Raw genomic sequence first — 26,574 nt, forward strand, 5'->3', positions numbered from 1 at the left:
TAATCCATAAAACATCAAAAGAAAGTCCCACTGATCTGCCCAATTAAACTTAGAGAAAAAGAAGACAAATAAGCACACAGAACATTTTTAAAACAAAGATAAGAAGCAAATTAACAGCAGAAACAAGAATGTCAAAGACCAAAGACTGTTCCATATATGAAAGCACCGAATCTTAATTTCCTCCTCTATAAAGAGATATAGAAAAGATTTTATTTATTTATTTGTTTGTTTGTTTGTTTGTTTATTGGTGACATTAGGAGATGGAACTCAGGGGCTTTCTACCTTGAGTTACACTCTCAGACCTATTTTATATTTTATTTGGAAACAAGGTCTCATTAAGTTGCTGAGAGCCTCATTAAATATCTCGGGCTGCCTTCAAACCTGCAAGATCCTCCTGTCTCAGCCTCCCAAGCAGTAGGGTTACAAGTGTGCACCACCATGCCCGGCTGAGAAAAGATGTTTGAAAAGTCTCTTTTGGAGAATATCTATAAAATTCTTTTTTCTTTTTCTTTTTTTGGTAAGAAAAAATAAAAGGAGTGAAACACTCATATATCTGCTTACTTTTGCAAAAACAATGTGAGAATGATACATCAGAAAACAATAAAAATGGTTACCTACAAGCCAGGTGTGGTGGCCCATGCCTATAATCCCAGCACTTGCAAGTCTGAGACGGGAGGATAACAGATTTGAGGACAGTTTCAGCAACCTAGTAAGAACCTGTTTCAAAATAAAAATTTAAGAAAAGGGCTGGAGGTATAGCTCAAAGTTAGAATACCTCTGGTTTCACCCCTAGTACCACACACACATAAAAATAGTTATCTACAAAGGGTAGGGAAAATAAGATGGAAAAAATGATTTTTAGGGAAGAAACTTTTTATGTATCGTTTATTAGATTACTTTGGACATGTGATACATCTTCTACATATTCAAAAATAATTATATCAACGAAATGTAGGGACCAAAAACTGAAAGCAAACAGAAACAAAATGAAGGCAACTGAGGGGCATGGTGGCACACACCTGTAATCCCAATACTTGGAAGGCTGAAAGAGGAGGGTCACAGGTTTGGGACCAGCCTCAGCAACTTAGGAAGACACTGTTTCATTGTATGTATGTATGTATGTATGTATGTATGTATGTATGTATTTAGCAGTACTGGGGATGGAACCCAGGGGGGGCATTTTACCTCTGAGCCACACTCCAGCCCTATTTTTTTATTCTTTCTTTCTTTCTTTATATTATTATTTTTTATTTTTATTTATTTATTTATTTTTTTGGTGGTACTGGGGTTCCTGGAAGCCCGTCTACCTCCGGGCTACACTCCCAGACCTATTTTATAGGTTTTATTTGGAAACAGGGTCTCTTAAGCCAGCGTGGCTGGCTTCAAACCTGCGCGATCCTCCTGTCTCTGCCTCCCAAGAGCGGGGATTACAAGCGTGTGCCACCACGCCCAGCTTTTATTCTTTATTTTGAAACAGCATTTCACTGAGTTGCAAAGGACCTCACTAATTAAACTGAGGCTGTCCACCAACCATGATCCACCAGTCTCAGCCTCCCAAATGGTAGGATTACAAGCCTGTGTCACCACACCTGGCTCTGGGGGTATATTTTAGTGGTTGAGTATTGCTGGGTTCAATTCCCAGTAAAATGCGCGCGCACACACACACACACACACACACACACACACACACACACACACTTGCTGGGTTCAATTCCCAGTACCCCCAACACACACAAGAAGGAGGAAGAGGAGGAGGGGGGAGGGGGAGGAAAGAAAAAAAGAAAGAAAGAAACTGTATTTTATATATTATAGCCACACTGAAAGCATCTGGAGAGGATTAATACAAGTATCTTTTAAATACATTTTTTTTAGTCATGCCCTAAACCTGGGAGTAATATATGAGTCCACAACAGCTTAGTACATTTGTTTCTCACAAGAGAATAGGTGTAATAAGATAGAGAAAATAAGTAAATGTGATGATATTGTTGGGAGACATTTATTACTAGAGAAGAGAGTCAACTATTTTTCAATGGACTAAGGGAAAGCAAAGAAGAATCTTGAGATTGATCTGAAATTAGAGGTATTTCTAAAACACAAACACACTCACATATCATCTAGGTATTTGCCAAAAGTCAAAAGCAGTAACACCCTGGTATAGCAGTGGTGCATACCTAGAGCCCAGAGATTAGCTTCCAAAATTTATTTCTCATTAAAAAGAACCTAGGAGCCAGGAGTTGTTCCATACACTTGTAGTATCAGTATTTGGGAGACTGAGACAGGAGGATTGCAGGTTCACGCCCAGCCTACTTGGTGAGGCCCTCTACAACTTAGTGAAACCCTGTTTCAAAATAAAGAATAAAAAATTAAAAAAAATAGGGCTGGGGGCCTGGGGTGTAGCTCTCATGTCCAAGCTGAACATGAGAAGGAGGTAGATGACTCCTAGGCTCAATCCCTAGTACTGAAAAGAAAAAAGAGAACCTGGAATAGCTGATCCTAGAGCTGAGGAAGGTACAAAAATGAGCCAGAAACATTTTGTTTTACTAGAAAGGAAGCATTCATACACATGACAGGAACATGTCTAAAGGACACAGAACCAGCAGAGGAGCCGCTACTCGCCAACATTGAGGATCAAATAAGGTAAATAATAGATTATGATCCATTAAGTGAAATAGAAATTCATACTGATAATAAGTAAGAAAAGAGAAATTCTAGCTGGGCATGGTGGCGCATGCTTGTAATCCCCACACTTGGGAGGCTGGGACAGGAGGATCACACAGGTTCAAAGCCAGCCTCAGCTACTTAGTGAGGCTCGGTAACTTAGTGAGACCCTGTTTTCAAAAATAGGTCTGGGAGTATAGCTCGGAGGTAGAAAGCCTCTGGGTTCCACCCCCAGTACCACCAAAAAAAAAAAAAAAAAAGAGAAATTCTTCCATATACTAGTTGATAGCTTCTAAATGTGACAGTAGTAAAATCACCACTTTGTAACCATCATAGTACAGATTTTTGGTTCAGGAATGCACTGTCAAAATCAATCACTAAGTTGAACATGAGAAGGAAGGAGGGGAAAAGAAAAGAAGTGGAAAGTGAGGAAGGGCTAAATGAGTTATGTGTGCATGGATTGTATCCCTCTACCATCTTGTACCCCATTAATATGTATGATAACAAAGCACCAATAAAAAAAAAGTGGGGCCGGGCATGGTGGCACATGCTTGTAATCCCAGCGCTTGGGAGGCTGAGACAGGGGGATCACACAGGTTTGAATCCAGCCTCAGCTACTTAGTGAAGCTCTCAGCAACTTAGTGAGACCCTGTTTCCAAATAAAATGTAAAATAGGGCTGGGAGTGTAGCCCAGAGGTAGAAAAGCCCCTGGGTTCCTCCCTAGTACTGCACACACAAAAAAGGTGAGGCATGGGGCATGTTGGCACACATCTGTAATCCCAATACTTGGAAGGCTAAGACAGGAGGGTAATTTGTTGGAGCCCAACCTCAAAAACATAGACTCTGTTTCAAAATAAAATAGGGCTGGGTGTATAACTCAGATAGAATGCCTCTGGGTTCAAACTTTAGTACCCCTCAATTTTTATTTTTTAAAAGAAGGTCTAGCCGGGCGTGGTGGCGCACGCTTGTACTCCCAGCATTCGGGAGGCTGAGACTGGAGGATCGCGGTTCGCGGACAGCCTCAGCTACTTAGTGAGGCCCTCCGCAACTCAGTGAGACCCGGTTTCAAAATAAAGAATAAAAAATAGGGCAGGGGGTGTAGCTCGGAGGTCGAATGCCTCTGGGTTCCATCCCCAGACCCGCAAAAAAACCCCCAGTACACTTGGCTGCACAAAGATGTTTGCCCCAAGTATGTGATAATCTGAAAAAGATACAATATTACTTATATAGTATGTATACTCCACTGATGCATAACCTAACCTAATCACAAGGAATTATTAGACAAGTTCAAATTAAAGAATATTCTAAAACTGGATGTGGTGGTATACACCTGTAATTCTAGCACTTGGGAGGCAGAGACAAGAGGATTGAAAGTTTGAAGCCAGCCCTAGCAATTTAGCAAGACTGAACAACCTAGTGAGATCCTCTTCCAAAACAAAACATGGAGCTGGAAATACAGCTCAGGGGTACAATTGCTCCTGGGTTCAACCCCAGTACCAAAAAGAGAGGGGGCATTCTACAAAATAACCAAAATGAATTCTTCAAAAAGGCCAAGGTCGCCAGGTGTGGTGGTGCACGCTTGTAATCCCCGCACTTGGAAGGCGGAGACAGGAGGATAGCACAGGATTGAAGCCAGCCTTGCTGGCTTAAGAGACCCTGTTTCCAAATAAAATATAAAAAATAGGTCTGGGAATGTAACTCAGAGTAGAAGGGTTCCATCCCCAATACCACAAAAAAAAAAAAAAAAAAAAAAAAAAAAGCCAAGGTCAAGCTGGGGGGCAATGGCGAGTGACTATATACCAGTCCTTGAGAGGCTAAGAAAGGCGGATTGCAGGTTTGAGGCCAGCTTAAGCAACTTAGCAAGACCCTGTTTAAAAATAAAAATAGCCAGGCATGGTAGTGCACACTTATAATCCTAGTACTTTGGAAGCTGAGACAAGAGGAGGATGACAGGTTCACAGCCAGCCTCAGCTACTTAGTGAGGCCCTCTACAATTTAGTGAGACTACGTTTTAAAATAAAGAATAATAATTTAAAAAAAGAGGGCTGGGGTTGTAGCTTGGAGGTAAAATGCCCATGGATTCAATTCCCAGTACTCCATACTGGGGGGGGGGGGGGAGCCAATAAAAAAAAGAAAAAGAAAAAGAGCTGGGTAAGATGTAGAAGGTAAAATGACCTTCGGTTTGATCCCCAATTAAAAAAAAAAAAAAGTCAAGCCAGCCAGGATTCTAATGCCTAATTGTAATCCAAGCTACTAAGGAGGATCACAAATTTGAGGCAAGCCTCAGCAAATTAGCAAGATCTTGTCTCAAAATAATAAAAAAGAAAAAAGTTGGGGATGTGGATGTAGCTTGGTGGTAGAGATCTCTAGGTTAGACCCCTGTACGGCCAAAAAAAAAGTCAAGGTCATATATAACCCAGGAAGAAAGGCTGAGGAACTGGACCAGGTTAAAGGAAACTAAGAGGGGATTAAAGTATCACAAAAGAACCTGGCATGATGGTGCATACTTATAATCCCAGTTCTTGAGAGGCTGAGACAGGAAGATCACAGGTTTGAAGCCAACCTCGCCTACTTTGTGAGGCCCTCCAGAATTTAGTGAGAACCTGTTTCCAAATAAAGAATAAAGAGGGGTTGGTTCTTGGGGAATGTAGCTTGGAGGTAGAATGCCCCTGGGTTCAAGCCCCAGTACTAGGGGGAAAAAAAAAAAAAAGGGACTATAAAGGAAATTAGGATAAATGACAAACGGCAGAATACAGAATATAATTAAACTTTACTATAAGTTTGAAATTACTTCAAAATAAGGTTTCTAAAAATGTTTTGCTTTAAAGTTCTATAATTCAAAATAAAATCTGAGACCAGTTACTAAAGAAATCAGTCCTAATATGTCAATGAAAGTAAGCATGCAATACCTTCCCCTTCCCGTTTCCCCAACTTATTACACTGCTATCTAAACTTTGGGTTTTCTTTTTTTGTTGTTGTTGCTACTGGGGATGGAATCCAGTGACATTCTACCTCTGAACTACACCCCCAGCCTGATTTTTTATTCTTTATTTTGAAACATGTTCTCACTGAGTTGCAAAGGGCCTCACTAAGTAGTAGCTGAGGCTGTCAGCAAACCGCAATTCTCCTGTCTCAGCCTCCCAAATGCTGAGATTACAGGTGTACACCACCCACCACACCTGGCTTTAAACTCTGGGTTTTCCATATAACAAAAGAATTCAATTCTTCCTTAAATACTACTATTGAGAATGACTAATTTCAGTTGCATTTTTACTGTCCCCCCAGAACTCTGGTATGGCAATATAGTGCCACAAAATGAACAAGAGACTAGGAACAGAGTAAATCAGTTAACCCCAGATATGCCCAAAAGGAGCTGAGGGTCTCAGCATCAGGTACCATGTGGAAAGATCCTACAAATTTTTTTTTTTTTTTTTTTTTTTGGTGGTACTGGGGATGGAACCCTTCTACCTCTAAGCTACACTCCCAGACCTATTTTATACTTTTTTAAATTTGGAAACAGGGTCTCTTAAGCCAGCGAGGCTGACTGAACCTGCGCGATCCTCCTGTCTCCGCCTCTCAAGCGCGGGGATTACAAGAGTGCACCACCACGCCTGGCTACAAGATAATCTTTAATAAAATGATCAACCTCAGCATCTGGGCTAGATGACCCCAAAATATCAAATGGCAGCCAGGCATGGTGGCGCATGCTTGTAGGCCCCACGCTTGGGAGGCTGGAGACAGGAGGATTGTACAGGTTCAAAGCCAGCCTCAGTTACTTAGTGAGGCTCTCAGCAACTTAGTGAGACCCTGTTTCCAAATAAAATATGAAATAGGTCTGGGAGTATAGCCCAGAGGTAGAAAGCTTCTGGGTTCTACCCCTAGTACCACCAAAGAAAAAATAAATAAATAAAAGATCAAATGGCATCACTAGACACCTATGGAGACACATGATCACTATAAATTCACTATCTGGAATTCATTCATTAGAAAGCAGTTAAAAAGAAATATATGAAAAAGGGATCCAAAGGTTATTTCCCCACTATTAGAATATTTACACCAATTACCTGGAGTAAAAAGGAAACTTTTTTCTTGTTAAAGGACTAGATTGCCTTTAAAGTGAAACAAGCTTAAAAATATGGAGGAATAAAAAAGGAGTGTGTGTGTGTGTGTGTGTGTGTGTGTGTGTGTGTGTTATTGGAGATTGAATCCAGGGGCATTCCACCTCTGAGCTACACCTCAATCCCTATCTTTCTTTCTTTCTTTGCAGTTCTAGGGATAAAACCCAGAGCATTCTACATCTGAGCTATATCCCCAACCCTATTTTTAATTCTTTTATTTATTTGGTTTTTTGTTATTTATTTTGAGGTACTGGGAAATGGAAGCCAGGGGCATTCTATCTCCAAGCTACACCCCCAGCCCTATTTTATATTCTTTATATTGAAACGGTCTCAGTGAGTTGCAAAGTGCCTCACTAAGTAGTAGCTGAGGCTGTCTGTGAACCACGATCCTCCTCTCTCAGCCTCCCAAATGCTGAGATTACAAGCGTGCGCCACCTCACTAGGCTTCTTTCTTTTATTTTATTTTTTATTTTGGGGGGTTGGGGATTAAGCCTAGAGGATTTCTACCTCCAAACTACACCCCCAACCTGATTTTATTTCTTTACGTGGAAACAGGGTCTCAACAGGTTGCTGAGGGCCTTGCTACGTTGTTGAGGCTGGCTTTGAACCTATGATCCTATGCCTGGTTAAATGAAAATCTTATAATAAAAAAGTCTTGCTTATTAATATACAAACTGAATTGAAAATTAATAAAGTTAAGCTGAGTGTGATGGTGCACGCCTGTTCTCCCAGTACTTGGGAGGCTGAGACAGGAGGATAGCAACTTTGAAGATAGCCTCTGCAACTTATTGAAACACTGTTTCATTCGAAGACAGCCTCTGCAAGTTAGTGAGACCCTGTTTCAAAATAAAGAATAAAATATAGGGCTGGGGTGTAGGTCAGAGGTAGAATGGTCATGGGTTTAATCCCTCGTAACACACACACACACACACACACACACACACACACACACACACACAAAGACAAGAAAGTTAATTATGAATATGATTGTAACCTATAACCTTATGTTGATTTGATAATTTATATATTCTCCTGTAATTATGGAAGGTAGTTCTTAGCAAAAGTACAGCAGACCAGTTTTAGAAAGCAATTACCAGCTTAGTAGCTAGAATAATAAATTATTTAATAATACTTAACTACTTAACACAATCGTGCTACAAACCAACCTCAAAATAAGAATTATAGCAAGGCATAATATATTTTAAAATATGACAAAATTTTACAGATGAACCACATTAACTGAATATTTTCAATAGTTTCTGTATTTCTCCTTATCTGAAGGAGAAAAGCTAAGAAACTTAAATTGTTTCCCACTTCTAATACTTGAAATATACAAAATGTCTTTCCCCCACCCTTGTTTGTCAGCAAAATTTAACCTAATAAATGGGAAATTACCTGAAGTGGTTAACATTCAAGGGTAGAATTAATGCACACGTGTATCCATAGCTTCACGTCATAAAAGTCTGTCTGCACCCCACACCATGACAGCCAAGGACAAACGCAGCATCAAGAAACAGCACAGAGCAAAGCAGAGCAACAAAGAGCAGAGAAAAGGAAGCTTCAGTCATTGAGACAAGTTCATCAGAGGAAGCTCAGGATTAGACTCGGAATTCTTTTCAAAGGAAGGCTTGAGATAACAACAACCACGACAACAAAAAATAACAACACAAAAAGAAGGATGCACAACACACATATATCCGCCCAAGGTGCTACTTTCATTATAATGATTTACAACCTCGGAGGACAGAGGCTATGCCTGGAGCTACGTGTATACAAGTAGCTTCTCAGAACTTACAAAATGCCCTTTGGAGAAAACAGAATACCTTTTCTTACAGTGTGTGACTTATTCGTGACAGGCGTGGTGGCACACGCTTTTAATCCCAGCACTTGAAGGCTGAAACAGGAGAATCACAGGTTCGTGGCCACCCTCAGCTTAGTGAGGCCCTCTGCAACTTAGTGAGACCCTGTTTCAAAAAAAAAGAATAAAAATAGGCCTGGGGGTATAGCTTGGAGGTAGAATACCCCTGGGTTCCATTCCCAGTACTGAAAAAAAAAATCTCAAAATTCTAAGATATATTTCCTATTTAATGAAAAAAAGATTCAAAAAAGTTGCGTCACTGTTTAAGACCATTAGTTTGCAATTCCTAATAATTACCTCATCTTTTTAAAATTAATGATAATCTAATCCAAAGTAGTATCACAGAAGAGTACTATGCATAGTAATCCAAAGTTAATTTTCTGCAATAGTAAATAGAGTGCAGAAGTATAATTTCTTTTCTTATGAATATATACTACTTTAAAAGTATTTATATTACATAAACTTAAGGCGAATAAACCTTTTTGGAAAAGATAACATGATAGTAAGTGAAGGGTTAGTAAAATTCATATTTTAGTACCTGTGCTAGAATGATTATCAATGGAATCAAGACTGATTAGATCTTTGACGAAGACCGCGTGCTCCCCACTGGTAGCATCATTAGAACTCTCCGCGCTCCCATGGCTCAGCGTGTCCCCGTCACTCCCACCTGCGGCGTTCTGAGCAGCTAAAGACAAGGACAATGCACCTCAATGACTCATGCACTGAAAGCAAACACGGATGATCCACAGTTCATATATAAACGAACACTTTCTAAATTTCTGAGAAAAAAGTTTTATACTAAGGTAACAATCTTTAGTTCTATAAGATAATATCAATCAGAATTTTGAGTCTTCTACTTTATATAATTAAAACTTCATATGTCTAGAGAGGTTTAAAAAATATCTTTCCAATCATATGAATTACCTGATATTGAGGAGACCTGTGACTTTGGCACAGTCTTTTTAAGCGGCTGCCTAAATTGTGCCAAGCCACGTACCACATTCCGTACCTTCGTCCATAAGAAGATACCACTACGGGTACTGCTAGGCCATGGACTCTCTAACACTACCTAAAGGTAAAATAAAAGTAAAAATAATGTTCATTAGTAATATTTGACATATATATATATGTATACACACACACACACACACACACACACACACACACACACACAAACAAATGTTAGCTGGGTGTGGCAGCACAGCTCTGTAATCCCAGTATTTCGGAGGCTGAGACAAGAGGATTGCAGGTTTGAGACGAGCCTCAGCAAGCAGTGAGACTCTCAGCAACCTAGTGAGACCCTGTTTCAAAATAATAAAATAGAGCTGGGAGTGTTGCTCAGAGCTAGAATGTCTCTGGGTTCAATTCTCAGAACACACACACACACACACACACACACACACACACACACACACACGTATATGTGTCTCTGTGTATATACATATTTACAATAGGCAATAGGGCTGTGAGTGTAGTTCGAAAGCAGCACCCCCATACTAGGTTCAATTCTGGGTATAAGAAAGACACACACACACACACACACACACACACACACACACACACACACAGCAAGTGAAATATCACCACACACCTGTTAGAATGGATACTATGGAAAAGAAGAATGATAACAACTGTTGGTGATTATGTGGAGAAAAGGAAACACTTGCATCCTGTTAGTAGTAACGTACATCAGGACAGACAGCATGGAACACCGTGTGGGCTGGGGTCTAACACAGTGGTGGAGCCCTTTCTACATGTGTGAGGCAAAGGTTCAACCTCCTCCAGTAGGAAAAAGGAAGCAAGCGAGGGAGGGATGGATCTATATGAATGTTCCTCAGTGAATTAAAAACACAACTACATGATCCAGCAAACGTACTACTAGATATATATACAAAACAAATAGTCTGTAGAGTATGCACGCCAGTGCTCACTGCGGCATTACTGACAATAGCCACGATATGGAATCCATCTACGTGTCCATCAGTGGATTAAGAAAACTGTGGTGTGTATAAACAAGGTAACACAATTCAGCCTTAAATATGGATGAACATACAGTCATGTTAGGTGTTAGGTGAAATAAGCCAGACACAAATACTGCATGATCTCACTTAATGTGTAATATAAAAAATAAAGCTGCCGGGTGTGGTGGCGCATGCTTGTAATCCCTGCGCTTGGGAGGCTGAGACAGGAGGATCACACAGGTTCAAAGCCAGCCTCAGCTACTGAGTGAGGCTCTCAGCAACTTAGTGAGATCCTGTTTCCAAATAAAATATAAAAAAGGTCTGGGAGTATAGTCCGGAGGTAGAAAGCCTCTGGGTTCCACCCCCAGTACCACCAAAAATAAATAAATAAATAATAAAGCTCACAGAGACTAGAATGGTGATAATAGGAATTGTATGTGTGTGGGGGGGAGGGGTGTTGAGATATTGGTGAAAGGATAGAAAACCGGTTAGGATGAATTCAAGAGATCTATTGTATAACATGGTGACTACAATTAACATCAATGTATTATATTTTGAAAATCAGTAAAAGAACAGACTTTATGTGTTCTCTCCAAAAAAAATGAGATGGAAATACATTGATTAAGCCATTCTATATACATAGAAAAACATAATGTTGCTGCACATCACAAATATATACATTTTTGTGCCGGGGAAGGTGGTGCACGCTTGTAATCCCAGTACCTGGGAGGCTGAGCCAGGAGGATCGCAGGTTTGCTGCCAGGCTAAGCTACTTAAGCGAGGCCCTCCACAACTCTGTGAGATCCTGTTTAAAAGTAAGAAATAAAAAATAGGGCTGAAGGCATAGCTCAGAGGTAAAATATCCCTGGGTTCGATCCCCAGTACCATAAAAAAATATATATGTGTACACACACACTTTTTGTTGTTGTTCATGGGGATTAAACCCAGAGGGGCATTCCACCTCCAACTTATCCTCAAGACTTTTTTTCGTGTGTGTGTGTGTGTGTGTGTGTGTGTGTGTGTGTGTGTTGTACTGATGATTAAACACATACGCATTCTACCTCTGTGTTACACCCCCAGCCCTATTTTACTTTTATTTTGAAACAGGATCTCAGTAGTTTGCTGAAAATCTCACTACTTGTTGAGACAGTCTTCAGTCTTCAAACTGTGATCCTCCTGTCTCAGCCTCCAAAGTACTGGGATTACAAGTGTGCACTACCATATCTGGCCCTACTTTTTGTGTGTGTGTATGTGTGAGGTACTGGGGATTGAACCCAGGGGTGTTCTAATTCCAAGCTACACCCAATCCCAGTTTTATTTTTTATATTAAAATAGGGTCTCACTAAGTTGCTGAGGCTCATCTCAAATCTGCAATCCTCCTGTCTCAAGCCTCTCAAGTACTGGGATTACAGGTGTGTGCCAACACACTGGCTAGAAGTATATATAATTTTTGTCAATTAAAAGGAAAAAGAATTATGCCCCACAACTTCCTCTAAAAGAAGTATTATGAGCATCATATACTGCCCAATATCAGTCCTACTTACCTTATTATAATAGCCGTAAGTAATAGCATTTGGCTTTATCTTAGCAGTTTTCATTTCAAATAAGACTCTCACTGCTAAAACAGGATGGCCCCAAAGTCCACAAAGCTGCATTACTACTCGGTAGCACACCTAATAAGAAATAACATCCAAGCATTAGTAGTAGTATTATTAGTCCATCTATGACTTGACAGAGATTTTTATTTTTTTTTAAACTTTATTTTTTTTAATTGGTGCACTGTATTCATACATCATAGTGGGATACATACTTTTGTAGACATACATGCACACATTGCCCAGTCAGCCCCCACCCGATCCCCACCCCATTCTCTCCCTATCCCTCCCTCCCATGCTTGGCTTAGTGATTGACATCTAGTATTATAGCAATTTATCAAAAATTAAAAATGATAATCTCACATAACAGTTTCATTTGTCTGATACCAAGCTTTTGATGACTTAAAGATAACATTTCAATATTTCTTTTTGCTTTCTTTCTTACCAGAGAATATTTTTTTTCTATTTTTTTTAGGTGAAACTATCATATATTTATATATGTATTTTTCAGAAAAAAAAATTTATCCTAATATGGAATATGAACTCTAGGTACCCACAACGATCTTGAAAAAGAACAAAGCTAGAAGATGTATATTTTCTGATTTCAAACCATATAAAGCTACAATAATTGAAACAGTGTAGTACTATTCTAAAGGCAGATATATAAACCATTGGAGTTAAATAAAAAGCCTAGAGCTAAATTCTTCCCTATATTGTCAAGTTATTTTTGACAAGGTTTCCACGAACATTTGGTGGTGGGAATAATAGTCTTTTAACTAAATATTGTTGAAAAATAATAATTACATGGAAAAGAATAAAATTGGACCCTTACCTAATCCCATATACAAGTATTAACTCAAAATAGATAAAAGACCTAAATATAAATCTTAAGACTATAAACTTTTAGAAGAAAATCTGGGTCATAAAACCTCACAACATTGAAATTGGCAGTGATTTCTTGGTTATGATTTCAATGGCACAGGCAACAGAAGAGTATACAAACTCCCTAAAAAATAAAAAACATATTGTATATCCAAAGACAATGTAAACAGAGTTAACAGTTACTAATAGAATTGGATAAAATATTTCCAAATGCTATATCTGAAGGTATATTAATATTCCAACTAGAAATCCTAAAAATTAACAACAATAAAGGCAAACAATACCCTTTAGAGATAGGTAAAAGACTAACATAAATAATGAATCTCCACAGATAACCAATCTTAGTTGTCTGTTGGATGGAAAATCTTGTTTCTCTAGTTCTGATGTGTGTTACCTATTTCTTCTTTGTAGTTAATCTCTTTGAGTATTTTCTCTAGTGCTGGTTTTGAAGACATAAATTCCTTCAGTTTCTGTTTGTCATGGAAGCTTCTTATTTCTCCATCTAATTTGATAGAAAGTTTTGCTGGGTAGGAAATTTTTGGCTGGAAGTTGTTTTCTTTCAAAATTGGGAATATGTTACTCCAAGCCCTTCTGGCTCTCATGACTTGGTTTGGGAAGTCTGGAGTGATTCTAATTGGTTTGCCTCTGAATATCACTTGGCCCTTTGCTTTTGTTGCCTTTAAGATTCTCTGCTTGGCTTCCACATTGGTCATTTTGACAATTATGTGGCGTGGGGATCCTCTTCTCCGATCCTGTCTAAAGGGAGTTCTATACGTTTCCTGGACCTGCGTATCGACCTCTTGCTCTATGTCTGGAAAATTTTCTGCTATTACTTCCTTGAAGAGATTGTTGATCCCTTTGGTTTCACTTTCTTTTCCCTCCTCTATTCCAATTATTCTTAGGTTAGCTCTCTTAAAATGGGCCCATATTTCTTCAATATCAGATTCCTGCTGTCGGATATTTTTTTCTAGATTAGAAACTATGCGTTCATTTTTGGATTGCTCATCTTCTAAGAGCGAGATTCTGTTCTCCATGTGTTCTAATCGGTTGTTTGTGCTTTGAATTGAGGCCTTTACTTCATTAATTGCATCCTTTATCTCTTTTTGGCTCTCTCTGAGTTCTTTTCGAAGCACCTCTATTATTTCTACAGTTATTTTCCTGATTTGATCTTCTAGAAATCTCTGATTTTCTGTTTTATCGGGTTCTGATGTTGTGGGGTTGTGAGCATTCATTGCTCCAGTATTATTCCTCTTTCCCATGATTTCAGAAGTTTGTGCCTTCTCTGGGTTCTTCCCTTGGGTCACTATGACTTCACTTAAGGTGCTCTGGATCTCGAGTCAGTAGTATCTCAGACCCCACTACTCCTTTACTGGGTTGTATCACAGAGTCTCCGACCCAGAGAGTCGATAGAGGCTGCTTTAGACTGTGGGGGGTGCCAGGTTGCACGTTCTCCTATGGTGTGATATCACTGCCACCGCCCCTCTCCCACTGGGTCAAGTCCCAGTGAGTACAGTACTGGGATTTCTCCGCTGTGGCCCACAATTTGACTCACTGTTCTTGAGTACGCAGATGTAGCTGTATTGAATTCGGTGAATTCGGTGCTGCCGCCGCCGGTAGTAATATGGCGCCGCTGCTACGCCCTCGGCTGTGGGGCTGGCGTTTTTTTTTCTTGGTTTTGATTTCCACTCTGAATCCCTGCGGCGTGTGCTGAGCTCAGCCACTGGGAGCTTTAGATGCCCTCTGCGCCGAGAAATCCCGCCTGGCTATTCCGCAGCGGCTCCCCTGGGCTTGCTGTGGCCGTCCTGTGAACTTGCCGGTGCCGCCGGCAGTATGGCACTGCTGCCACGTCCTCGGGCGTGAAGCCCCGTCCTCGGGCGTGAGGATCTCCTCTGTGGCTCTGTTCTCAGTCCGCTTTCTCTCTGGAGCCTGGTGATTTTTTTTGTTTCTCTGGTGATGGTGTTTTCTGGCTTTGAAAGGCGCTGATTTTGTGGTAATGGAGATTTGTTGTTAGCGGGGCTCTTAAGCCCCGCTTTTCTCCTTGACAGAGATTTTTAAAAGACTTTATTCTTTTTATAAGATATTAAGCTCCATTTTATCTTTTCTTCTGGTCTGAGCATCTCAATAAATTACTTTTTTTCTTCTCCTTTTTTTTTTTTGGTATGATACTGATAATTGAACTAAGGGTCTCCTACCTCTGAGCTACACCCCCAGCCCTATTTTATTTCTTATTTGCAAACAGGGTCTCACTGTTGCTTCCTCTTTCTAAATCACTGAGACTAGTCTCTCACCTGCAATTCTCCTGTCTCAACTGAGATTATAGGCGTGAGTCACCACACCTTGCTAGTAAATTATTCTTAAAGCCTATTATCAGCATTATTAACTATTTCACATAAGACCTATATGCAAATGACTATTTGAGTAAAGAAGTCCATACAAATGAGATGACTACTATTCTCCATAATTTAGGAAGGAAATCATTTCTAAAATCAAGTATGATTAAAACAGATCTCTCCCAGCTGGGAGTGGTGGGTCATGTTTGTAATCCCAGTACTTGGGAGTCTGAGACAGTAAAGGTGCAGGTTCGAAGCCAGCCTCAGCAAATAATGAGACCTTGTTTCCAAATAAAAAAAAATGAAGCTGCCGGGTGTGGTGGCGCATGCTTGTAATCCCCGTGCTTGGGAGGCTGAGACAGGAGGATCACACAGGTTCGAAGCCAGCCTCAGCTACTTAGTGAGGTTCTCAGCAACTTAGTGAGACCCTGTTTCCAAATAAAAAAATATAAAATAGGTCTGGGAGTATAGCCCGGAGGTAGAAAACCTCTGGGTTCCACCCCCAGTACCACCAAAAATAAATAAATAAATAAATTATTAATTAATTAAAAAAATAAAATAAGGGCTGGGGGTATAGATCAGAAGGAGAATGTCCCTGGGTTCAACACCCAGCACAAAAAAAAAAAAAAGAAAGAAAAGAAAAGAAAAAAAAGGAAAGAAACAGAACCCAGCTCTCTCCCTAGTCACTATGCTTCACATTCTATTCCAAAGGAAATAAAGACAGCAGCTCCAGAATGCCTACATAACAAATGGGATTTGTAAGTTCATGTCTTAAAAAAGAATGAGAGGAGCCGGGCATGGTGAGGCATGCTTGTAATCTCTGCACTTGGGAGGCTGAGACAGGAGGATTGCACAGGTTTGCAGCCAGCTTCAGCTACTTAGTGAGGCTCTCAGTAACTTAGTGAGACCTTTTTTCCAAATAAAATATAAAATAGGTCTGGGAGTATAGCCCAGAAGTAGAAAAGCCCCTGGGTTCCACCCCCAAGTACCACAGGGGGGAAAAAAAAAGAATGAGAGGAAAATTAAATTTACTGTAATATCAGCAAAGACTTTTCACTTTAAATTATAATCTGACCCAGGCATGATGATGCATGCTTAGGAGGCTGAGACAGAAAGAGCACAGGTTCGTGGCCAGCCTCAGCAACTTATAGTGAGGCCCTCTGCAACTTACTGAGAACTTGTTTCAAAATAAAGAATAAAATATAGGGCTGGAGGTATAGCTCGGAGGAATAATGCCCCTGTGTTCAATCCCCAGTACCACAAAAAAATTATAATCTGGTTGGAGATACTATTTATAGTTACCTTAACAATGAAAATATTTTCTAGCTGGGCATGGTGGCACATGCTTATAATCCCAGCATTTGGGATGCTGAGACAGAAGGATCCAGGTTCCAGGACAGCCTTAGCTACTACTTAGTGAGGCCCTTAGCAACTCACTGAGACACTGTTTCAAAAAAAAAGAATAAGAGCCGGGCGTGGTGGCGCACGCTTGTAATCCCGAGGCAGAGACAGGAGGATTGCGTAGGTTCGAAGCCAGCTGCGCGTGCTGGCATAGGAGACCCTGTTTCTAAATAAAAATGTTAAAATAGGTCTGGGAGTGTAGCCCGGAGGTAGAAGGGCTTCCAGGAACCCCAGTCCCACCAAAAAATAAAATAAAAAAATAAAAATAAAAAAAGAGGGCTAGGTGTATTTCTGAGGTAGAAATTCCATGGGTTCCATCCCCAGTACCTAAAAAAAAAGGGGAAAAAAAGAAAAAAATACTTTCTATAGAAAAAAATAGCAAAGGGAAAAGCTAATAAGTGCCTCTGTTTCTCAAACTGTTAGCTAGATGATATCAATACCTACCTCTTAGGATGGCTATAGGGTTTAAGAGAGATGATGCATCAAAATGTTGTCTGACACATCCCTCACTGACTGCTTCCTATGAGCCAAATACTATATGTACATTAACCTCATAAGAAAGGTACTATTATTATCTATGTCATGGTCCTCCAGGAACAATTCTATCGCTAGAATAGGCATTTGGCCATAAGACTATTTTTCGCTACTGCAGACTGAACCCAATGAAGCCACACCCTCAGCCTATTTATTTATCCATCCATCCATCCATCCATCCATTTATCGCGGTACTAGGAACAGAACCCAGGGGCATTCTATCTCTACGGTACACCCACAGCCCTATTTTTTTAATTTTTAATTTTTTTTTGCAGGTCTGGGAATGGAACCCAAGGGCATTCGACCTCTGAGCTATAGCCCCTGCCCTATTTTTTATTCTTTATTTTGAAACAGGGTCTCACTGAGTTGCAGAGGGCCTCACTAAGTAGCTGAGGCTGGCCACAAACCTGTGACCCTCCTCTCAGCCTCCCAAGTACTGAAATTATAGGTATGTGCTACCACGTCCACTTCCAAAGCAGATTTTTTTTTTTTTTTTTTGCTGGTCTGGGGATGAAACTCAGGGGCATTCAACCTTCAAGCTACACCCCCTACCCTATTTATTATTTTTTTATTTTGAAACAGGGTCTCACTGAGTTGCAGAGAGCCTCAATAAGTAGCTGAGGCTGTCCGCAAACCATGATCCTTCAGTCTCAGCCTCCCAAATGCTGGGATTATAAGCGTGCGCCACCATACCCAGGTAAGCAGAAATTTTTTAATAAATGTATTTTTAAATACTATGTAGCCGGGCGTGGTGGCGCACGCTTGTAATCCCTGCACTTGGGAGGCGGAGACAGGATTGCGCAGGTTCGGCTGGCTTAAGAGACCCTGTATCCAAATTTTTAAAAAAAAGTATAAAAATAGGTCTGGGAGTGTAGCCCGGAGGCAGAAGGGTTTCCAGGAACCCCAGTACCACCAAAAAAAAAAAAAAAATACTATGTAGTAGCTCTATGAACAGTGTTAGGTTTATTTTTCCTTCTTAATGAAAATGCTTGAGTGTACTTCAAAGCAACCAAGTCTTAAATGTTCTTAAAAGTACAAAAATAAATTTTATTTTCATAACAACTCAATGTTTTTATACTTGCCTCATCTAGTGGATCCACATCTATTTTCCTCATCTTCATAAGTATATCATATGCCTGCTGAAGTGCTCTGACCTTAGCATGAGAAACTCTAACATAGGCTGGGAGACAAATGAACCACAAGCTGTAACAATGACTGAACAGACACTTGGCCCATTGTGGAGGATTTGTATAACATCTCTTCGCCAATTTATGAGCTGTTTTTATCTCCTAAAAAGAGAAATAAATAAAATGTTATGGTATTTACTAAAATAAATTAGAACAGAGGAGGAAGCAAGACAGAAAATTTTAACATAATATTCGACCCCCTAGCCAGGCATGGTGGCACACGCTTGTAATCCAAGCACTGGGGAGGCTGAGACAGGAGGATCACACAGGTTCAAAGCCAGCCTCAGCTACTTAGTGAGGCTCTCAGCAACTTAGTGAGATCCTGTTTCCAAATAAAGTATAAAATTTGACCTTCAAATCAGGTGTGGTGGGGCATGTTTATAATCCCATTATTTGGGAGGCTGAGACAAGAGGATTGCAGGTTCCTGGTTAGCCTCAGCAACTTTAGGGAGGCCCTCTGCAACCTAGTGAGAACCTATTTCAAAATAAAAGAATAAAGTAGGGTTGGGTGTGTAGCTTGGAGGTAGAATATGGGTTCCATCCCCAGTATCGCAAAAAATAAAAAAATTTTGACCCTTAAAGCATTTCAGTTTTGTGGTTTGTTTCTATGGTACTGGGGATTGAACCCAGGGGGCAATTATCTCTAAGCTACATCCATAGCCCTTTTATTTTTTACTTTAAAACAGATTCTTGTTAAGTTATTGCACGCTAGCCTTGAACTTGTGATTCTCCTATTTCAGTCTCTCAAGTACTGGGATTACATGCATGTGCCAACACTCCAGATGCATAGTTTATTTTTGTGACTTACCTGCTACTTAGTGCCACATGGTTTCCTCAATATTCATTTCCAGCAACACTTTATACTATTCTACAACTATGTGTTGGCAAGCGTGTGCCTTCTAAGACACTAGAAAATGCCCAAAAGCAAAATCACTTTTTCTTGGGGGCGGGGGGGGGGCGGGGTTTGCTGGGGATTGAACCAGTATCTCCTAGCTACACTCCCAGACTTATTTTATTCTTTACTTTGAATCCAGGTCTCACTAGGTTGCTGAGAGCCTAGTTAAATTGCTGAGGCTGTCCTCAAAGCTGTAATACTCCTGTTTCAGTCTCCCAAGTATTGGGATTAAAGATAAATGTTATCAAACTTGGTTCATATTTTTGTAATATAGTGATTAATAAGATGTTCTTCCTAGAAAAATGCACTTATTTTTAATGGATGAAAAGATAACTAAAACCATACACTCCCAGTTTACTCACTTATGAGTTATTTCACCCCAATTATGAGAAACAAAATTCTTTTCACTAGTCTCCCTGATGAATTTTAAGACCCCTTAGGCCATTGCCTGCCAAAATTTTCACTGCAGTCCGTGTTAATTTCCTGACTAATTCATTTAAAAGATTTATTCCTAGCTAGGAGTGGTGGCATATGCTTATAATTCCAGCTTTTGGGAGGCTGAGAAAGGAGGACTGTGGTTCATGGAGAGCCTTAGCTACTTAGTGAGTCCCTTTGCAACTCAGTGAGAACTTGTTTCAAAATAAAGAATAAAAAATAGGGCTGGGGGTGTAGCTCTGAAGTAGAATGCCCCTGGGTTCCATTCCCAATAACACACACACACACACACACACACACACACACACACACACACACACACACAAACATTTATTCCTTTGTGGTCAATATAGTCTGAGAAAAGTAAAAGACCTAATAGTTTGACAGGTATGCTTCCTGATTTTCATTCTGACTTATATGGAAAAATTATTACGTATCAAAATTATCTGATAACTAGCTGGTTGTCGTGGTGCATGCTTGTAATCCCAGTACTTGGAAGGCTGAGACAGGAGGATCAAGGGTTTGTGGATAGCCTCAGCTACTTAGTGAGGCCCTCTGAAACTTATAGTGAGACCTTGTTTCTAGGATAGCTTCAGCTACTTAGTGAGACCCTTTGCGACTCAGTGAGAACCTGTTTCAAAAATAAAGAATAAAAAATAGGGCTGGGTATGTAGCTCGGAGGTAAATGCCCCTGGGTTCCATCTCCAGTACCCCCCCCTACACAATATATGGCTGGAGGTGTAGCTCAGAGGTAGAATGCCCCTGTGATCCATTCCCAGTACCGAAAAAAAAGAAAGTATATTTACATTAGGCACCAGGGAAAACAAAACCACAGTGAGATATCATTTCATACCCACTAGATGACTATAATCAAAAAAGACCTTAACAAGAATTGATAAAGAAATACTGTGATTTGGAGCCCTCATAAACTGTTGGTAGAGGTGTAAAATGATACATCACTCTAGAAAATATCCTAGCATTTCCTTAAAAGGTTAAACACAGAATTGCAATTCTATACTTAAATACATACCCGAGAAATGAACATACATTCACGCAAACACTGGAACACAAATGTTCAAAGCAGTATTATTAATAGCCAAAGAGTAGGAGCCACCTACATGTCCTTGACAAATAAAAATGTAATATGCCCATACAATGATATATTCAGCAAGAAATGAAGTACTGATACATGGTATAAGATATGTGAACTTTAAAACATGCTAATCAAAAGAAGACAATCACAAAAAATACATGCTGTATAATTCAATTTATATGAAATGCCTAGAACAGACAAATCTGTAGAGACAAAATTAGATTATTGGTTGCCTGAGATCATGGGGACAAAAGCTGAAGAATGTGGGCTTTCTTTTGGAGATTATGAAAAATATTCTAAAATAAACTGTGGTAGTGGTTGCATAACACTTTGAATACATGAAAAACCACTAAATTGTACACTTTAAATGGGTAAGTTGTAATGATATGTGAATTATATCTCAATAAATTTGTTTTCTAAGAAATATGTTTGGTTCCCAATGATTCACTTAATGGACATACATAGGCATTCAAGAATTTTAGCCTCAATATTTGAAATAAGATTTCAAGAAATCAGTTAAATTCAGTAACAACTATAGTGGGTCTTCAAATGGTTACTGTGGACAATACCTCTATACTATAAGCTGCATATAATATATACATACTTTATATCTTAAATTAAAATGTATTAGATAAAGAATATCTGACCTGTTTAGTTCTTTTAGCCATGAGAGCTGGACTGTTTGTAATGCTATTCCCAGTAGGGTGTCTACTAAAACAAAGTTTCAATTCCTGTGGTCTGTCAAAAAGCTTAAGGTCCAGTCTTGGAAAGTATTTGTAACTAAAATAAAAAACAAAAATAGAACTGCTGATTTAAAATACAGTAATTCTGCATATTACTCCAATACCTGGGTAAATTATTTTTAAATTCCAAAATGCATCAGGTATTATTTTTTAAATCCTTATATAAAGAATTTTTAACAAAATATAAGAAGTTAACTATTAGATACATGAACTACCTACATGGAAACTGGCTTCTCCCCACAATATTTGTTAATTTTCAACCAATCTCTGAAAAACATAAATCACTTACATCTTACTTGAGGAATTAATATTCTTTCAACAGAATCCATGTGTTTGATGATAATTTATATTAATAGTAACATTTAGTATACTTTGTAGCATTTTTTATAAGATTACCTTACATTGCTATTTAATCTATACTATAATTTAACAAACCCCTTACTGTTGGAAATTCTGAGCTTATTTATGAATTTCTGAAATTAAACATTCGTTGCTGATATATCTTTGTGAACATTTTCTACTTCATAGAACAAACCCAATAATAGAATTTGCTAAGTCAATGTTTATCAAGAGAATTAAGATTGCACTTACTGTCAAATTATTTCCAGAAAGAATATGCTTAACATACATTCTAACTAGTACCACAACCTATCTTCAGTCAGGTAAGTTAAGAATGCCTCTTATCAGTCTGGTTTACATTTCATTTCTTTGAATACAATAAAATCTGAATATATTTTCAAATTATCAACTTTGGATTTCTTCTTGAAAATTGTCTCCTTATTTTATTTGCCCTAGTTTCTTCTAGGAAAAATTACTTTTCCCTATTTGACTTTACTTCTGTATCAATACCAGAATTCTAACTGATAGAAGTTAAGCCGAAGTAAAAAGAATTCTGTGACATCAAGTTGGAATAGTATTTTTTTATTCTTACTTTTTCATGGTACTGGAGATTAAACCCAGAAGTATTTTACTTTTGAGCTACCCCAACCCTGTTTTTTATTCTTTATTTTGAAACAGGGTCTCACTAAGTTGAAGAGGGCCTAAGTAGCTGAGGCTGACTGCAAACCTGTGATCCTCCTATCTCAGCCTCCCAAGTACTGGGATTGCAAGCATGCACCACCTCGCCTGGCTTAGAAGAGTACTTTATTAAGCCACTAAATTCCAGATATATACTCTTCATTCTCATATTTAATTTAATTCCATATTTTGGAAAGGTATCTGTTTTATTTTCCCTTATATAATTCTTAATACAACCTAAGCAAATAACTGTATTTGTCCACAAAGATATAAACAGCAATGAACTAAATACAAAACCACTATGTAAATAGATCACAAATACTGTGTGGTCACTAAAAATTATAAGGCACACAAAAATCTTATGGTAATGGAAAAGTGTTCAGACCATTAAACGAATAAATGTCACAAAGAATATGTACATGATGAACTCACAGAATCCATACACACATACACAGAATTAAAACAAATATAAGTATAGGTACTAAAATGATGTATTAGAATTCTTTCTTTTATTTGATTTTCTGTGTTTATTAAACTATGTATTACCATAATAATAGGAAAAAACAGTCAAATCCATTCTAATTTCTTAAAGGATTCCCATCCAAATCCTATTCTTTACGTTAATTTTAACAAAGAATGATTCCTAATCTTCTACTTTTTTCTCTATCTTACTAATTCATAAGAATTTCACAGTATTTATATTAAGAACAAAACTACCAAAAGGATTAGGGAGCCACAGTTAAATTTTTTTCTTCTTCGGAACTAAAATTTTTAAAGATTAATATTGTTAAACATGTAGGTAAATAAAGTGCAACACCTGGTTTTCCTATAACAAGGACATGTAATTCATAAATTATACTACATGGTGGCATCTTCATATAATATTCATCTCAGTTCACTGAATTAAAATGGTCTTCAAACATTACTAATATGCATATATATTAAAATATCAAAAACTGAAATAAACTAAGCTGTGCCAAAGCAGCTCTTTTATAAAGTTCATACTACCTGTACTTTGGTGTCAGGTCCTTTTCATCATCGGGAGGCGGCTCAGGTGGCGTTATAAATACAGTGTGCTCACTTTTCTGTGAATCGTCTAGTTCTATCAATTTGGTATCTTCTGCTGAATCAAAATCAACCTGAAAATAGTTATTTTCTCCAGTTAATTTGCATACAAGCAAATTTAATTCTGAAATTTCAGCATTAAAGTTGAAAAAAAAATACCTTATCTGTTTTCTCTGTGCCTTTATCGGGAAACAACTACAAAAGAAGAAAAAAGATTCTTAGTGAAAATGTCCAGGAATATTCTTATCGCTGAGATATACCTTCAGCCCTATTTTTTATTTTTCCAAACAGTCTCATGAGACTGATGAAAGTTTCACTATTTACTGAGGTTGTCCTTAAAACTTGCAATCTTCCCATCTCAACCCTTCAAGTGCTAGGATTACAGGTGTGCACCACTGTGCTTGGCCTTAAATCCTAATTAAAAACAAACAAACAAACCAGATGGTCATGGTGGCACACACAGGTTTTTCTGTACTTGAGAGGCTAAGACATAGGATGGAAGGTTTGAGGCCAACCTCAGCAATTTAGCCAAAACCATAGCAACTTAGCGAGACTGTTTCAAAATAAAAAAAGGGGGGGGTGGAGGTGTACCTCAGAGGTAGAATGCTCCTGGTTCAATCCCCAGTACCCAGTACTCCAGTACCCCAATCCCTAGAACTGGCATCATCTAAGCCAATTATTATAGTTCCTACCTAACTGAAATATGTTGCAATATCATTGCTATATAAATGATCAAAAACATCAAACAGTTTTAATCATATCCCTAGATCATACTGGTAGAATGGAAGAACATTATTCAAATCTTCTAAGGCATACAAATCATTGCTGGTCCATAAAAATTAAAACATCATAATAGTGTATCTTTTATGGACACAATCTCAAATTTTTATATTTTTAAATAATCAGTCCTGCCGGGCGTGGTGGCGCACGCTTGTAATCCCCGCGCTTGGGAGGCAGAGACAGGAGGATCGCACAGGTTCGAAGCCAGCCGCGCGCGCTGGCTTAGGAGACCCTGTTTCCAAATAAAAATGTAAAAATAGGTCTGGGAGTGTAGCCCCGAGGTAGAAGGGCTTCCAGGAACCCCAGTACCACCAAAATAAATAAATAAATAAATAAATAAATAAATAAATAAATAAATAAATAAATAATCAGTCCTAAGAGCTACTCAGCAAAAAATAAAAACCTTATTAAAAGAAATATATAAGTGAGTCATCACTGTTAAAATCAACTTAACCCCCCCACCCCCAGGTATTGGGGATTGATCCAAGGGGCATTCTACCTCCAAGCTACACCCCCAACCCTATTTTTTAAAATTCTTTATTTTGAAACAGGATCTCAAGTTGCAAAGGGACTCACAATGTAGCTGAGGCTGGCCACGAACCTGTGATCCTCCTGTTTTAGCCTCCCAAGTAATGGGATTATAATATATGCCCCCATGCCTGGCAATTAAACTACTTTAGTATAGGTTAAGTAGAGCTTTAAAATTTATTTCCAAATATCCTCCATTTAGGCAAAAGTATTTGAGAAGACATTAAAATGAAAAAACATAGGAATTCCATTGCTATAAAACTAAAAATTTTAATTAAAAAAAAAACTGAGGCCAGGCATGGCGGTGCACGCTTGTAATCCCCGTGTTTGGGAGGCAGAGACAGGAGGATCACGCAGGTTCGAAGCCAGCTGCACTGGCTTAAGAGACCCTGTTCCCAAATTAAAAAGTATATTAAAAAAATATATATATAGGTCTGGGAGTGTAGCCCGGATATAGAAGGGTTTCCAGAAACCCCAGCACCACCAAAAACAAAAACAAAAAACTGAGCCGGGCATGGTGGCGCACGCTTGTAATCCCAGCATTTGGAAGGCTGAGACCAGATGATCACCATTCGCGTACAGTCTCTGCTACTTAGTGAGGCACTCTGTAACTTAGTGAGAACCTGTTTCAAAATAAAGAATATAAAAACAAGGTAGGGGGTGTAGCTTGGAGGTCAAATGCCCCTGGTTTTCAGACCCACAAAACAAAAAAGAACAGAAAACAAAACAAACAAACAAATAACTGAATTATAACCTTTTTTTTTTTTTTTTGGTGGTAATGAAGTTCCTGGGAACCCTTCTACCTCCGGGCTACACTCCCAGACCTATATTATATATATATTGGAAACAGGGTCTCTTTAGCCAGCGTGGCTGGCTTCGAACCTGAGCGATCCTCCTGTCTCCGCCTCCCAAGCACAGGGATTACAAGCGTGCGCCACCATGCCTGGCAAGTTATAACCTTTTTTGTGTTTGTGGCATGGGGATTGACCCCAGGGGCATTCTACCTCTAAGCTACATACCCCAAGTCCTATTTATTTATTTACTTATTTATTTATTTTGTGGTACTGGTGAGGGAACCCAGGGGTATTCTACCTCTGAGCTACACCCCCAGCCTATTTTTTTATTCTTTATTTGGAAACAGGGTCTCTCGGAGTTGCAAAGGGCTCACTAAGTAGCTGAGGCTGTCTACAAACCATGATCCCCATCTCAGCCTCCCAAATGCCAGGATTATAAGTGTGCGCCACCACGCCTGGCTTTTATTCTTTATTTTGAAACAGGGTTTCACTAAGTGGCAGAGAGCCTAAGTAGCTGAGGCTGGCCTCAAACTTGTGATCCCTCCAGTCTCAGCCTCCCAAGTACTGGGATTACAAATGTGGGCCACCACACATGACTTATCCTATTCATTTAAATAAAAAATTTGATAACCCTTTGGAGGCTTAAGGAAGTACTTAGTATCTAATAGTTACAAATCCAAAGTGAGATCCAAAGATAAAA

General features: G+C 39.0%; 1 protein-coding gene across 11 annotated transcripts in view; it reads right to left on the reverse strand.

Annotated features, from left to right (window-relative positions):
- Positions 1-26,574, reverse strand: part of DENND4C (DENN domain containing 4C) — a gene marked incomplete at both ends in the record, with an annotated part of 121,895 nt that overhangs the window by 50,810 nt on the left and 44,511 nt on the right. For 4 of the 11 annotated variants that reach the window (XM_080709179.1, XM_080709182.1, XM_080709185.1 and 1 more), the window contains 7 exons: positions 9,173-9,319; positions 9,559-9,703; positions 12,140-12,268; positions 18,420-18,626; positions 21,595-21,727; positions 23,716-23,846; positions 23,932-23,967. In XM_080709179.1, coding sequence (XP_080565305.1) covers positions 9,173-9,319; positions 9,559-9,703; positions 12,140-12,268; positions 18,420-18,626; positions 21,595-21,727; positions 23,716-23,846; positions 23,932-23,967 — 928 coding nt within the window. The remainder of the gene's footprint in view (positions 1-9,172; positions 9,320-9,558; positions 9,704-12,139; positions 12,269-18,419; positions 18,627-21,594; positions 21,728-23,715; positions 23,847-23,931; positions 23,968-26,574) is intronic. The other 7 variants (XM_080709187.1, XM_080709184.1, XM_080709188.1 and 4 more) reach the window with 4 other exon arrangements.

Source organism: Muscardinus avellanarius (assembly GCF_963383645.1).
Source record: "Muscardinus avellanarius genome assembly, chromosome: 13".
NCBI lineage: Eukaryota > Metazoa > Chordata > Mammalia > Rodentia > Gliridae > Muscardinus > Muscardinus avellanarius.